This window comes from Osmerus mordax, chromosome 13, assembly GCF_038355195.1.
Source record: "Osmerus mordax isolate fOsmMor3 chromosome 13, fOsmMor3.pri, whole genome shotgun sequence".
NCBI classification, from domain to species: domain Eukaryota; kingdom Metazoa; phylum Chordata; class Actinopteri; order Osmeriformes; family Osmeridae; genus Osmerus; species Osmerus mordax.
In genome coordinates this window covers 5,002,070-5,018,530 of record NC_090062.1, presented here as the reverse complement: position 1 = coordinate 5,018,530, position 16,461 = coordinate 5,002,070, and the positions used below count along the sequence as shown (strand labels likewise).

The following is a 16,461-nucleotide window of genomic DNA, read 5'->3' as shown; positions in this document are numbered from 1 at the left end:
ATGTGTTTTGGGCTGTGTTGGAACATGGAGACATTGATACCAAAACACAGGATTGTCTTATCAAAGAGTGTCCTGGCAGCCATAGAAATCCACACATACAATTGATGGTTTGTGGAGTTCATGTTTCTCTTTCGTGAATTTAGAAACTCTCCCATACACGTAAACACGAGAAGCTGACATGCACTTGGAAACATACACAAAATGCAGAGCTGACTTCAAACAATAGGAGCCATTATACTTTATTTACAGTGTCTGGGAGGACCTTACCCTCCTGAGAAACAACAAAGAGGAAATAAAAGTCCTGAACAGTGTATTAGTGTGTGTGTGATAGAGAGAGAGAGAGACAGAGAGAGAGAGAGAGAGAGAGAGAGAGAGAGAGAGAGAGAGAGAGAGAGAGAGAGAGAGAGAGAGAGAGAGAGAGAGAGGAGAGAGAGAGAGAGAGAGAGAGAGAGAGAGAGAGAGAGAGAGAGAAAGAAAGAAAGATAGAGGGAGATGTATTTGGTGTCTGTTTCACAATGTGCATGTCAGCTATTTGTGTTTCAGTGTATGAGAGAGTCTTTATATTCTGCAGAGCAACCCTGACTCATTAGAATCCACTCTAATACCATTTGATACTAGTTTTGGAAGGTTGTGTATTGTGCTTAGAGGCTAAATGCATTCTGGATTAAAAGACTATTATACTTTGAAAAATCAATTTACTTTGCATCTTGAGGTCAAGGTATTGCAGCACAATAGTATTCTCCCATAAACCAGAAACAATCCATTCTATTTACAGTACACAGGTAGAAAATAGCTAAACAAATGGTTTTCTAGTTTTACATTAAATAGTCTGTCATGCTAACAAAGGCAAAAAAAACATTACAGTGAGACTCAAACCTTCACTGTTTCCTTAAAGAATAACAGTGTTCCCCCCAAAGCCGGTATGTGTGTGGATTATCTTCATACACATCAAGAGACATGTTGTGAAACATTAATTATATGAGGCTTGCTGCAGTCTCCGGCTTTGTAGAGAGGAAGGACTCGGATGGAAAGGAAAGCCTCCTGGTTGGTAAAATACTCCCTGTTCAAGCACCATGACAAATGTGGTCAGAGGAGGTGGTTGTCCCAGTAGTCCTCCATCTTGGTTAGGGTTAGAGTAGTGGAGTTAGATGTAACTGAGGTTCAGGAGATGAAGAACACACCACAACGCCCATTTCTCTTCAAAACCAAACACAGAATGAGCGTTGGCCCATCACTTCATCTACACACCTGCCATCGACCAATCACAACACACCCGAGACCAGTTCAAAGGTGACAATAAATACCACCATGTCATTGTATCTGTCACTACAACCATCCACTGGCCACCCAGAACACCTTCTTGGTCTAATAGAGCCTATCTATTTGGCTCCGGTAGCAAGACATTTCTGATGGCCAGTTGGTCAGGGGTGTGATGGTACTGTATCTGATCATACCACTGGGACATGCGTGTCCTCAGCTTGTAAACAAGACTTCAGAGGGAAGTGATGTCATGTCTATAGTTCAGTGTGTAATATGAATTGTCTCCTAAGAAAACTTCAGTGACACCCAAATGAGAGAGAGCGAGGAAAAGAGAGAAAGAGGGGTTGAAAGAGAGAGAGACAGAGAGAGAGAGAGGAGGAAAGAGAGGGAGTGAGAGAGAGAAACAAGTGAGTGAGAGAGCGAACTCCCAGGCCAGCTGACAGAACTCAACAAAGTGGACGCTCATTCTCACCAATCAGGGCGGAAAATCGCAAACAAGAGCCCTGCTTTGGACTTCCAGGGCTCCAGCCACGAGCGACCAGGGAGCCCATGTGACGACAACTTGGCAGAGGGTCAAAGTTTCCTGTCGGTGGGATCTGAACCAACTGTCCTCATTGTGACGGATCACTGGGAAACCGGTGTCAGACCCAGGAGGATGACTCATGCAAGAGGGAGGAGCTTGATGAGGTCATAGATGGTGTTGTTGATGATGTTGTTGTTGTGGTTTTTCACTGTGTTTAGATGCAAGTCTTCAAAAGGAGGGGTGGGCGGGGGGGGGGGGGGAGGGGGGAGAGGGAAGGACAGATGTGGATGAAGGAGTATGATCGGAGAGACGGAGAGAGTGAGCGAGGGTGCGAGGGATGAAAGGCATTCATGTCTCTTCGAGATGGGAGAGCTCTTATTTGATAATCTGAATGATTTCGAAAAGAGAGAGGGACGAGAGAGAGAGAGAGAGAGAGAGAGAGGGGGAAAGTAAGAGACTTTAGTATGCTGCTTCACTGTCTCATCTATTTACTTGCACGCTGTGACACAGAGTCTCCCTGAGGAAATGTTACGCTGGGTTTGGAATGAAGCTCTGTGGTTTAATGTAGCAAAAGAATAGTTGCATTTTCAGAGAAAGTTTAGTCATCGCCCAAACCCTGCCAAACAGCTATTGTAGAGTTGTGTTACCTCTTCTTCAGCAGAAGCTGATTTGACTGCTGTGTCGCTTAACTAACTTTCTGTCAACAGTCTCCTATGGTGACATGGGGATTCTTATCTACAGGCTCGTCGCAGAATCATCCCGAACACATCCACCTTCACAACCCAACTGGTCTGGTTCAGAATTAAGTAAAGATTTTTCAAAGGGAATACGTGAGAAAAATGATCGATATAAGAATTTGTAGTAAGTGATAAGGGTGTTGGTGCTGGATAGAGAAGACCTCAACTGTACCCCCGTCTGGTCTTGTGTCACGGTCTCAACAGAGAGCTTAGTATTAATTGATGACTGTCATGGCCACAGCCGTGCCCCCTTGTTTTGTGTTGTTTTGCCCTGCGTCCCTCTGTCATTGTCTTCACCTGTCTTGTTGATTGCTGTGGTGTTCTGTTCTCGTTAGTGTAATCGTGTCCACCTGTGTCTTGTTTGGTCCTGTGGTGTGTACCCAGCATTACTTTGAGTATCCTGCCTGGTTCCCTGATCAATAATAAAACCCTTGTTTGGAACTGCCTGCCTACCTCTCCTGTGTTGGGGTCCTACCCCACCACTCCACTGTAACAATGACTGAGCTTGTAATGGGATACCTAGTCACCTGTCTGAGGCAGTCAGCAGTACAGTATTGTAAGCTGCTTTTCCCTCTCACTGACAGGTGTCATTTACATCAGTCTAGATCTCAAAAAGACACCATCTAGAACAGTGATTCTTAACCCTGTCCTCAGGGAACCCTGTCCTGCATGTTTGAGATGTTTCCCTGCTCCAACACACCTGATTCAAATAAATGGGTCGTTATCCAGCTCTGTAGAAGCCTGGTAACGAGCATGCATTTGAATCAGGTGTGTTGGAGCCAAGAAACCATGCAGGACAGGGGCTCCCTGAGGACAGGGTTAAGAACCAGTGTTCTAGAACCTAACACTGTTGGTGTTTTCAATGACTTAGGATACCATCAGACATTTCCATGCCAGATCTGCCAGCAAAGACTCCTTGTTTGATAGGGGTGTCATGGTGCAAGTGGAGAACACTGTTTATTCCTGTCACACCATTGAACCTAACACACTGAAGCCCTGAGACACATTCCCTGGCTGATGAACACAGGAGAATAGGTCATACCCCCTCTGCTCCCCCCCTCCACCGATTAAATCAGTATTGATTGATATAAGTTGTTGCATGTCAATGAAGTCTGTCATGATCTACCTGATTCGTTGTGCCAGTTCTGAGTGAACCTCAGTCTAACAATAAACCGGGAGTGGAAAAAGGAGGGGATTTTTTGTGTGTGTGCGTAGGTGCATGTGTGAGAGAGAGAGAGAGAGAGAGAGAGAGAGAGCGAGCGAGAGAGAGAGAGAGAGAGAGAGAGAGAGAGAGAGAGAGAGAGAGAGAGAGAGAGAGAGAGACGACGAGGCTACTGAAATCTGGAACCTAACGATCTCACTACTCTTCAGATCACTTCACAAGTGGGCCCCTGCTGTTTATCTTTCTTTCTTGTCTGTTGTTCTACATACATTAGTCACACACACACAAACACACACACACACACACGCACACACGCACACACACACACACACACACACACACAGGGACACCCATGCAGACACACAAACACACAAACACAAACAATGTCTGTGTTAGCTTACTGAGTCAATACAATGAGAAAAGCCAGGAAATCAACAACCCATTAATACAGTGTAGTGCCCTTGTCGAGTCAGGGTCAGGAGTTGGTCTTCCACCATTGTGTGGCTGTGCAGCCCAGAGACAAGGCAGTCTTTCAGAGCTTTGCCCCCAGACAATAGGGTCCTGAGGGGCCAGGAAGTAAAGCCTGCACAGGGCCCCTGCTTTATGCTGGAGAGGTCAGTGAACTTCACACCTAGGAGAACTGGGGCTTTGATATTGACCATCAAACAGGCCCTCACACTCAAGTGGAAAGAGCCGGAATGACAGGACCTGATCGTGGCCTCACAGACCCTCTCTCTCTCTACCGCAGGGTGGACCAACAGTCTCCACTGGGATCAACTGGCAAGACACGTCCCACAGCTGAGCCTTTTTCTTGCTGCTACATTCATGTTTGCAGCGCTCCATCCAGGGTGTTACTTAGAATATGTGTTCCCTTCCCTTCTATGTTTTACAAAGAGCTTTACGAACAAGCGATGGACAGTTATAAATACATCAAAGGCAATCTTTCCACAACGTCATCTGAGGAGAGAAGCCACAGATTGACCGAGATCAGTGGATGAAACGTGGCTAAAAATACAGGAGACATGCCAATATGTCTTCCTTGGTCTTGAAACCTGGTGTTTTTCCTCTCCTTCTGTATTTATACAGGAGATGTTTACCATGTCGCTGTGCTGTAATTTAGTCTGTCCATCTGGCCTGAGCGGGTGTGGGGAGAGAGAGAGAGAGAGACAGAGAGAGAGAGTGTGAGAGAGAGTGTGTGAGAGAGAGAGAGAGAGGGAGAGAGAGAGAGAGAGAGAGAGAGAGAGAGAGAGAGAGAGAGAGAGAGGGAGAGAGAGAGAGAGAGAGAGAGAGAGAGAGAGAGAGAGAGAGAGAGAGAGAGAGAGAGAGAGAGAGAGAGAGAGAGAGAGAGGGAGAGATGGGGGAGAGAGAGAGATAGAGAGAGAGAGAGAGAGAGAGAGGGAGAGAGGGAGAGAGAGAGAGAGAGAGAGAGAGAGAGAGAGAGAGAGAGAGAGAGAGGTGGAGATACAGTAGAGTAGAGACAGAGAGGAGGAGAGTGGTGGAGAAGCTGTGGTCACTGACTGACCAGGTTCCCTCCCTCTGTCCTCCTCAAGATGATTTCTGATCAGAGCTGCTTTCTGCTTGTCCTCTTACTCTGGCAACACACATCATGGAAACAGGCATTCCAATGTCCGTTGAATCTTAACATTCCCACGTCAGATGAACATGAACATTCCCATGTCAGTTTAAGCTGTGTCAATGAGTCCTGAATGTCCAAAGTGATAGCATTAAGCTATCTTCACAGAGAGTCTCTCATTGATGTAAATCACTTACATACAGTAGCTCATACCTTTAATCGCATCATTTCCATAATTGTACTTGTAGCATTCAGAAAAGATTATGATGGAAAGTGACAGACTAACATTCACATCCTCAGAAAGCCAGAGAGGGCCCCCCGCCCAGTCACTTCCCCCAAGCAGAAGTGCCCTCCCTGGGCAGGCAGGAGTGCCCTCCCTGGGCAGGCAGGAGTGCCCTCCCTGGGCAGGCAGGAGTGCCCTCCCTGGGCAGGCAGGAGTGCCCTCCCTGGGCAGGCAGGAGTGCCCTCCCTGGGCAGGCAGGAGTGCCCTCCCTGGGCAGGCAGTGTGGTCAGGGCCTGTGGGACCAAACAGTCGGCACAGCCATGTGGCACAGACGGTTGCGACGGTGGGTGAGAGGTGCATGTTGGCACGTCGTTGCAGAACAGAGACCAGTCTGGAACTCATGGCCCTCATTATTCAATTAGCTCTGAAGTGACTCACTGAGGGAAACTTCTTCTTTTCTTCTCCCCTCTATTTATCTCCTTCTCTCTCTCTCTCTCTCTCTCTCTCTCTCTCTCTCTCTCTCTCTCTCTCTCTCTCTCTCTCTCTCTCTCTCTCTCTCTCTCTCTCTCTTCCCCTCTTATTCTCTCGGTTTCCCAGACTGTCACCCACGCGTTCCTCTCTCACTTTTATCCTAAGTCCTTCTGTCTCCCCCTCCTCTCCTCTCTATATAATGTAACGACTGATGCCTGACACTGGAACGGTCTGTAGCGCTGAATCATGGCCTCTTCATGGCCTTTTTAAATGTTATATCCTCTTCTCTCTCTGTATATACGAACACGGCAGGTCAAAGGCACTCTTGTTAAAAGCAAATAAACGTCCAGCCCCTGTTTTATAGACGATGGATGTATAAATGTAGATGCTGTAGATACGTACATGCGTACATGTCCTCAGAGCAGGACGGAGCTGGGAGACTGCTCTCCAGACACCGCAGTAAAACACAGTGACCTATAGGGCGGACCAGGGAGGAGCTGGACTGGGCTAGACATCAGAGGGGACCCTGGGTTAAGGCGAACATCCCATCATTTACTCACCATGCTGTCCTCCTCATTCACTCCTTTACCAGTCTCTCCATCACCCTCCTCCACCAGTCTCGTCATGTCCACTCTGTTTTCACCACAGCATTTGTCTTCTCCGACCTCTCTGCATTAACAGAGGAGGTGAACAAAATACATCATCAGAAAGTACATTAACGCGGCTGCTTCCAGGGTGTAATAGTGTATAAAAGTAAATAAATAAAGCGTGGGCTGGTGACTGAGCCAAAGGGAGGACTTGTGTGGAGAACTGATGAGACTGAGTGATCCAAAAAAAAATGTTTTCACTGTTTTTAAAACCCATAGTGTGTTTGTTTCCTTCAGTATGTCTGTTAGAGTAATGAGTGGAGCAGCTTTTTCAGGTGCAGTGGCTCGCCTCTGGTACACAACACAACTGTCTCGTCCACCATCCCTCAGTCAAGGCTGTTCAGATGACGTATTACAGTACATTTGAGGGAGAAAGAGAGAGAGAGAGCAAGCATGTGAGAGTAAGAGAGCAATAAAAAAGACAGAGTGAGATAGAAAGAGAGGGAGAGGGACAGAAAAAAGAAAGAAAGAAATAGAAAGAGTGAGAATAAGAAAGCGAGAATGAGAGTTAGAGAGAAAGAAAAAATGAGAGATTTAGAAACAGCCAGAGACACTACCAGGCAGGATACTCAAAGTAATGCTGGGTACACACCACATCTTTTAGTGGGACACCTGGACTCCTGCAAGTCTTGGTCTTGTCCGAGGCAGTCAGCAGGTCTCTGAGGGAAGTCGGGCGCCCGGGTGACAGCAACAAACACACACACTGTCATTCTCTGCCGCACTCAGGGCAAACACTGAGGTAATGCTGCTCTATTCAGGAAGTAGAAAAGGTGCTCCACAGCTCAACTGAACTGGGTCAAAAAATCCTATTGTACTATGGGTAATTGGAGCGGCTAGGGTAACCATGCGCCTGCCAACTTCCTCCTTAAAAAAAAGAAAAGAGTTAATAAATGGGCTTTAAAGGCAAGTTGTGGTCAGTGCACGCAGGCTGGTCAGACGGCTATCTATCAGGCTGACTGGTTGACTGACTGACTGGCTGGCTGGCTGATGTTTAAAGACATGTTAGTTATTTTACTCTTTCCCAGTTTAATGTCTCCTCTTATGTTTGTCTGGACAGGTTCAATCATGTTTTCACACTGTATTCCATTTGTTAAGCTATCAATAGAAGTTAAACATTCATTATCTATTTAAACCCTGTTATTGAGTTTTTTCACAGAGCAGTGAAGGTTCAAACAGGAGTAGAAAGCCTCAATCGCAAATGGGATTGCAGCATCAAACGTATGTGTGTGCATGGGAGTTTTAGTGTGCTTCTCAATGCATGTGTGCGTCATTGGAGTACAGGGAATCTCACTAGGCCAAAACTGAACAGAAGCACTACAGTATGTTTCTGAGTCATCAATAAACCATCTTTAAATCCTGGTTATGATGGGATTAGTCTTGAAATGGTGACATGCCTCAGTGTAAATATTTCATTCTTCTCAGCCAGGAATTAACAATAGACCATGACACTGTGGTTTCAGGACCTAAACCACACCACCTATCTCACAGAATCATCATAGAAAATCCTAGGGAGAGAGAAAATACTATGACCCATTGCTGCCAGTTTCACATTCACTACAGAAGCATAGGAAAGAATATTTCTTCATACGTGCTCATAGATACATTTTCCAACCAAGGCTGACAGAGTGGAGAGGGAATTGTAAGGTTTGTGGGAAGAGGCATGCCTGCCAGTGGAGATCAGTGTATGTGTGTGTGACTGTGTGTGTGTGCATGTGTGCGTGTGTGAGGGGGGGGGGGGGCAGCCACATGAGCAGTAAGATCCAGGGCAAAGCCCTACCACCAGACCGTAGCTAATGGGAATTAAACAGTGTATTAAAACATTGGGCAGTTATCTCCCTGTCAAGTTCACAGAAGTAGAAAACGTCCATAGTTGAGCTACTGCAACCACTGAAGCCACAAGCTTGCCATAGTCCAGAGAGGGAGAGAAAATGAGAGACAGAGAGAAAGAGTGAACAAGCCTTAAAAAGTTGTCCTACTAAAGCCAGCTCTCATGAACCCCACATATCTCCTCGATCTCCTGCTGTTCCTCACCTCTCCTCCTGAGATCCAGCATTCTCACAGGAGGTAGGAGACAGGGTCACAGTTTGAAAAGGATCATAAGTAACCAAAAGGTGAAAAGGTACACTTGATCTGGGGAACACACTCAGTAATGTTCATCCAGAGGTTATGTTAAGAACTGCAGTAAGGTCCCTGTCCCCATTCACTGCTCATCTTTCATGATGCAGAAATTACAACCCACATAGGAACTGGCTGAACCATGCCTTCAGAAGGCTCTCGGTTCCTTGTATTTCAGTGTGATCTATGATTTACTTGAAGTTGGGTAAGTCTGTTTTGTTTATCCAGACCTGTCATGTTGTTATTGGTAAGTGACAAAGCCCTGAGTGGGCGGTCAGCACATCAGACCAGAGCAGTTTGACATCACAGAAGACAGAGACACACAAATCAGCTGCTGATTCAGAAGGAAATGGTCCATTTCTCTCTCCAGACATCTGCTTGGGGAATGATGATGTTGGTGAAAGGCTATAATCACCTGGAGATCAAAGTTAAAGAATGGCAGTGTAGGGTGGAGAGGTGTGTGTGTGTGTGTATGGGAGGTGGGGGTGGCAGTGAACTTGGTTCCCTCTCTCCCTCCACCTTCTGTGCTTTTGAGTTGAAGGTATTATTTTCATGCTCACCCATGGTTGGAATCCTTTTCAGTTTTGTGACATGATGATTGTGTCAATCCTTTTCAAAGAAAGACAGGTTAAAGGTATGAGCTTGGTATTGTGAGACAGCAATGGAGACAGACGTCCGGGACAAACAGCTTGGGATGATAAACGCTTCCATGGACTTAAGGACGAGCAGTGAGTGACAGGCTAACATGTGCCTGCCACAGTGGCAACCAACATCGCCCAAAATAATCTCCGACAAAATAGCTACAATCCACCTCAAAAACCCTGCAGATATGACCAGCAGGGAAATTACAAGGAACTGTGGCCTACAAATCAGGACCAGACACTGGTAGAAGGAGGGAGAGGAAAGAAAGATAGATTGAGAAAATGGAAAGGAAGCAAATGGGAGAGGAAAATGAAAGGGAGGCAGAGAAGGAGAAGAGAAAGGGAGGTGGGATGTTAAGAATGGAAGGGATTGTGGTAGATGAATCATGGTTCAGGTTAGGGTGTCACCTTGGGTTCGAATTTGAATCAAGGTGTTAGACTGTTTAACACACTCCCACCTTTAGGGTTCTGGGTTGAATTCGAACCATATCAAACGTTGTCACTTTGTCACTTTGACACTTGTCAAATCGCATCTCAAAAGATGGTGCTACGATCCTGCCAGGATTTCACCCCATCCTCTTGGTCAGACCACCCCACTCACAGTCCTCTACAGGAACCCTGAGTATGGCTGTCTAGAAACAAACAACAGAAGTAACAAACAGCCAAGCCCCAAACCGACAAGCACCAGTGAACAAAGTCAGGATGGTCAATGTTTCCCGGCGGCGTTTAGGACAGTTGGCTTAGCGTGTCGTATATATAAACTCGATATCTGTCAACAGAGCTGAGTGGTGCGGTGTACTGTTCTTTTTGTTTTTTACCATCTGCGGCATTGTCATGTCTAAATAGAAAGGGGGTCAAAGGAGATGAGAGATACAAAGAGAGAGAGAGAGAGACAGAGAGGAGAGAGAGACAGGGAGGAGAGAGAGACAGGGAGAGAGAGAAGGTTAATATTGGTAAACAAGAACCATCTGGTAAACAACCTCACTGATGTGGCTACATGTTGTCCTCCTTCCTGACAAACTGGGGCAGGCGGGGGAAGGGGGTAGCTACCTGGTAAAGACAAATTTATACTGAGCCTACAGCAAAAGGAAATACCCTGTTGTCACGCAAATCAGCCTTTAACTAACGTGAGATACTGAAATCTAGACAATTAGCTAAAACTTTGTTTTCCCTTGCTTATTGTTCGAAGCAGTTTGTTCAATTATATTGTACAAATACACAATTATATGCAACTGAGATGTTATTGGAAAACCTTCAATCTACAGGGTTGAGCTAATGTCCAAACATATTCATCAGCACTTGTATACAGAAGCAGTGTATAAGACAGAGCCCATTAGAGCTCTGAAGCAGAAGCAGTTTGATGTTTGGAACCAAGGGTTGTGTCGCGCTCTCCTCTTTCTTCTGCTAGACATAGTGGGAGGTTGCAGTCTTGAATGTGTGTGTGTGTGTGTGGAAAGGTGGATTGGACACTTTGAGGTGTGTGTGTGTGTGTGTGTGTGTGTGTGTGTGTGTGGAGGGGGAGTCTGCCTTGGACTGTATGGTGAAGTTTGGACGTTTGAGGTAGGTATCGAGTGCAGGCAAAAAGTATGTCAACTTTGCTGTTCATCTCTATTTTATAGATGTATTCTTATTCCAAGGCATATGATTGGTGGGTGCGGTTCAACTGGACAAATCCTATCATTTAACCGTCCCGCCCCAGTGGTACTAAATTGCTTTGAAATATGATTCTGATGCGCAACTGTTGTAATACTAAGCTTTTAAAACTCATGTCGTATACATACAATTTAAAATACTACAGATTTACGTTCGTTAAAAAAAACGACGCTGAAGAGGTAGTGAAGGATTGTTTGTGGCTCACAAAAGCCAGTATTGGGACGAATTATTGAGAGTCTCTGCGCTCATCTGATGCTGTCAGCTCATTGGCCGGTTTCTCCTCGGCACCGCGGTGCCACTCCAGCCCCTCTGTCTGCTCGCCACTCGCAGAGCGGCAGAGTGCGCGCTGCAATCCGCCGGTCTGCTACCTGCAGACAGACGCTTGAGTGCGCTTTGTCCGTGCAGTCACCGACCCATGGCTCCGAAGGACTACACTTGCATCCAAACGCAAAATAAAAGCACAGCAAGCAGCTAGCAATGACTGTCAATTGCATTATGCGTTGCCGCAACAGGTTATTGCTTTTGCGCTTTCTCAGGAGGTAACGGTGGAGGTAACTTGCCAGCATGGATTGCCTCTTTCTCTTGATATGGACTTTGCCTATCCCACTCGTCAGCTGCACGTCAGTGAAATTGCTTTCCACGTTATGGGTCTGGAATACCCTTAAGGTAGGTGCCAATTTCGTCTGGTTTTGATTCATTTTATTAGCCTAGCTCTGCATCTTCTTCTACTGCATGTGTGGCGTTAACTTGTTGCTACCTGTCAATTTTTTTTCAGACGCTGCACATTTACTGCTCACATTCCAAGCACTCTGTTTCGGCCACTTTTAGCGACCTCAATGGACTGAATCAAGGTTAGTATACGACATCCTATCGTTAAACCTGGTATCCAGATATGGATAAGGATATGGTTTAGATAGTTAACATGCCTTCCTACTTTATAATACAAACATGTTGAGTCCAAATCTCAGTGCCAATATTGCCATGTTATATTAAGTGGCCAATACTGGAAAGAAGTTCTCTGGGTTAGGTCAGAATTTCGGACCGGTCACCAGTGCGCCCGCTCTACCGCACCGTCGCGTCTCCGATCTGGGGCTAGAATATCAGCCACGCGCACACAGTGCCGGTAGGGAGGGATTCCCTATTGTAGCTTCCCAGACTGAACGGGGGCGAGCGCTATGATTTAGCTTACACGCTTTGATTTACCGGTTGGAAAGGGGATGGGACGGAGAGGGAAAATATCCCGATTTATTTCTAGGCGTTCCTATTACGTGGCGCCTCATACTGTTTCTGAGTATGGGTGTTTTCAAATGATTGAATGGCAGTTTTGATGGAAACGAAAGCAATGCCTATATTATAAGAAATACAAGATTTGAAACATTTTAGAAATGGCAGTGAAGGTCCCAATAGCCTATAAATCCATAATAATAGTATAATAAAAACAAATCTCATGCAGTTGTCTGACTTACAGGTCCACATTGTAGAGCTGAAAAACCTACAAACAAAAAAGTAGACACCTCAACGCGCTTGTTTATACCACTTCAACCAACAACAAATGTAAACAAGTAAACGTCCAGGTCTCCAATGCATGCGTTTGGTTTATTCAACATTCTCCTCTCTGACGACGACCAGACTTCGTGTTTGTGACTCCGGTCGAGGTGGATGCCGGGGGTGCCTACGTGACCCATGACGTGGCCAGACGAGGGCGCAGTCGAAGGTCGCTTCAGTCGCTGGAGGGTCCCGTCCACTACCGCCTGACAGCCTGGGGCAGGGACATGCACCTGGACCTGCAGCCCTCCAAGGTGGTCGCCGAGGGCTTCACGGTGCAGACCCTGGGGTCAGAGGGCATCGCCACGGTGACGCAGGACGCAGACATCCACGGCTGCCTCTACCAGGGATTCATACGTAACCTGTCAGCCTCCTCTGCAGCAATATCCACCTGCTCTGGTCTGGTGAGTCTCAGACACTGTCTGCTTCACAATCCACTATCATACAGTAAACGTCAATCTTTTCTTCTGGAAGTGTGGACGTTACATTGTTGGAGCAGGTTGATGGCACTTACACTGCGCACCTTCCCTTGCTCTTTTGTCCCTTGTTTGCCCTGCTTCTCCGTCTCTCTTGTTCCCTGCAATTAAACCTGCGGTGAAGTTTCAGCCGTTCGGCCGGCAGGACTAATCTCTGCATTGTCCCATTCATTAGAGGTAGCTTCTTAACAATGCAGCACCACTGACCCATTCTTGAAAACGCAGCGGCAGCACAATGTGATTGGGGGGCAATTGCATTTGAATAGACCGGGGAGGCCTTTGATCTGTGTTTTCCCCTCCCACTCATTTTGTTCGTTTTCCTTTTCTTTTTTTCTGCGGATGACCTGAGGGCCGTAGGCAGAGGCTTGCTCGCCCCGCTAGAGTCCGCGGGGGAAATGCGCTGTGTTTTGGGATCTCAGACGGGTGGGTGGAAACACTGTGAAGCAAGCGATTAACCCTTCAACTAGATCAAAAGAAGAAAAGGAAAAAAAACGATTTGAAAATGGATCTTTCCTCTCTTCTTCCCTCTTTCCTTCCCTGTCTGTCCGTGACTGAACGGACAGAGTGGTGTGTGACTGGGGAAACCTAGCAACCCGGCTTTTAACCCCGACTTGTCATCTGGGTCTTGAGTAGGAGATTTGGATTAAGTACATACGAGAGGCCATTCATCCCGTGATCCCAAACACACTCTAGTTTCTGGAGAGATGAAGAGGGGATGGTTGGAGTAACAGAAGCGAGAGCGATAGAAGGAGTGACAGCAAATGAGAGACTGGGTTCTCTGGGAGTCATAGGGGAACCACATAGGGGTATACCAGATAGTGGATGGCCACAAGGCCACCGGAGTAGCTAGGGGGCTGGAGGGGTTGGGGAGACCTAGAGGACTAGGGGACAACCAGGGGGGCTGGGGAGAACTCAGGGGCCAGGGGAGAGCCAGAGGGGCCAGGGGAGAGCAGGGCAGCCTGGCCACTGTATTTGGGTGAGAGCAGAGGTTTTGTCCCACACAAAGAATGTTAATTCACAGTTTGGAGTGGCAGGCCAGAGGGAGGTAGGCTGCTCTTTAAGGAGGCCTCTAGAAGATGGAGTCTGTCTTTGTGAAAGTGCAGAGGACCTTTCTGCTGCGTCTCTCTCTCTTTCACACACACACGCACACACACAAACACACAAACACACACACGGTGTGTGTGCAAAAAATATAAAACAACACACACACACACACACACATACAGTTGGCCATAGTTGTCTTTCTGTCTGCCTCTCTTCTTGCATGAGGACCTTAGATTTACACAGTTATTTTTTATTTATTTTTTACGAACAGATAGAGAGCCACGGAGGGCCAGGGATTATAGAAGCACCAAGACATCATTACAGGGTCTTTCATTTCAACCCAGGAATTGATTTAATTTACTAGAAATCAATTAACACTTGATTAAAGTCCGATCCAACACCCTGTGGTAAGACCCCAGACCTCTAGCCATCTTCACTATAGTTAGAAAGTATCATGGCCTGACAGATGGAAGGGGATTCTGGTGTTTAAAACAAGAACAGGCGGAAGATGTATTAAGAGCAGGGGACAAGGCCGGATTTGCTCTGCAAATCCTGAATAATTTAACGTGGTATTTCTATAATTACAGAGCTTCAGTAATGAGGACTGTCGTTCTGCATGGATCGGACTCTCATTTAATTCAATCATCTGGTATGAAAGGCGGAGAGGCACGGAAAGGGAGGGAAAGTTTAATAGCTTTCTAAAGCCTTAAATAAACTGCATTTCAGATCATCTGGAAAGAGAGTCTGACAGGCCCTGAACACCTACTGTGTAGAACAACAAGGTGTTTACCAAAACCACTGAAGGCCCATCACTTTGAACCCTCCCTTTTGTTTTTTGACCGACTCGAAACGACATGTTTCTCTGCATTCTTCTGCCCAGGGGTCACAGGAGTCAAGCACCTCTCTGGCAAAGCCCCTGCAGGGCAGGTTCAGAGCTGATCTCTCATTCTTGCAGAGACCCAAGACAACATGATGGAGCTCACCTTGACCTCCCACAGCTCCCCATGGTTTAAAGATTTACCAAAGACATACTGTACACAGGGCAAGACAACCCGCATACACACAGACACACATACACACATACACACACACATACACACACACACACACACACACACACACACACACACACACACACACACACACACACACACACACACACACACACACACACACACACACACACACACACACACAAAGACATATAGTTTGAATCCACTCACAAATTGAGACAACAATCCTAGCCCTCCATAAGACTGGATTCCTTCCCCTGACTATATGTACTTCATTCCTTCCTTCTTCTTACAATCTCACATTCCCTCCCTGGCCTGGTGCATTATTTGCATGTGAATAGTGGTAACCACTACCTGCCTGTCCAGAGGGTCTTTCTTATTGATCTGTGGAGGAGTACCTCAGTGTGTCCAGTCATGACCAGCCAGGCTGACCATGACCTGCCCCCTAGACCTCACCCAGTGTTGAGTCACAACGACACTTCTCTGTGTTGAGGTAATACCCAGGGGACAAATACATTAGATCCAAGATCAACTGGTCAGCTTCAGCCGTCAATAAAGGTTCGAAGTTCCTACGGTTTAGATAACCAATGAGTTGAAAAAGGGTAGCATTCTGTGAAGGATTCGAGAAACACTAAACGAGGACCATCAATCATGTCCAGTCCTACCAAGGCTTCACACAGAGTTCGGTCGCGGTATTCATGGTTGTTGTTTGCTGAGAGGCTGAGAGACTGAGAGTGCTGAGCGGAGCTCCTTCCCACCACTCCTGTCAAGCACTTTACCAGGCCTCATAATTAGAGGGGTAATTCACTTTATTTGGGTGTGTCGTAGGGCTCTTTTAATGACCCCTCCCCCCCCCCACACACACATACGAATGTGTCTGTGTGAAGATACCCCCCAGCTCCTTCTGTCCCCCCGGTCTCTCCCCTCCAGACAGCTCACAGCGAGCTGTTGGCCTTGACTGTTGTCTGACCGCCGTCGTTGACACAGTGGCGTGCGGGGTAGCACCGTGGGGCAGCAGTCGTAATACACATTCACACACAGCCATGCTCTATCACTGACTCACGCTGGTCTAATGACACTATCTGCCGATGCTGCTCTGTGTGTGAAAAAAGGCCCTAGTCCATTTCCTGTCATGGTGTTGGATGGGATGTTTTACAGCTTAACGAGGGACTCTAGTGACCAGGCTTTGATGATCTGCCCAGTCTGAGACGTGTAGACATGGACTCTCTCCTGGACCCTAGAACCACCCAACGTCCTGGGACATGTTAACACCCTGCCACCCTAAACACCCTGGTACCCTAACACCCTGGTACCCTAACACCCTGGTACCCTAACACCATTGTCACTTAACACCGGGGTACCCGTACCATCCTGCCAC

The 16,461-nt window shown here is 46.9% G+C and overlaps 1 protein-coding gene across 1 annotated transcript in view; it reads left to right on the top strand.

The window, feature by feature from the left end:
• The first annotated feature begins 11,569 nt into the window (after positions 1 to 11,569).
• adamts18 (ADAM metallopeptidase with thrombospondin type 1 motif, 18) overlaps positions 11,570 to 16,461 on the top strand; it is a 29,254-nt gene continuing 24,362 nt past the window's right edge. Inside the window, 3 exon segments of the mRNA XM_067249213.1 lie at positions 11,570 to 11,671; positions 11,781 to 11,856; positions 12,635 to 12,954. Of these exon segments, the coding sequence (XP_067105314.1) occupies positions 11,570 to 11,671; positions 11,781 to 11,856; positions 12,635 to 12,954 (498 nt within the window).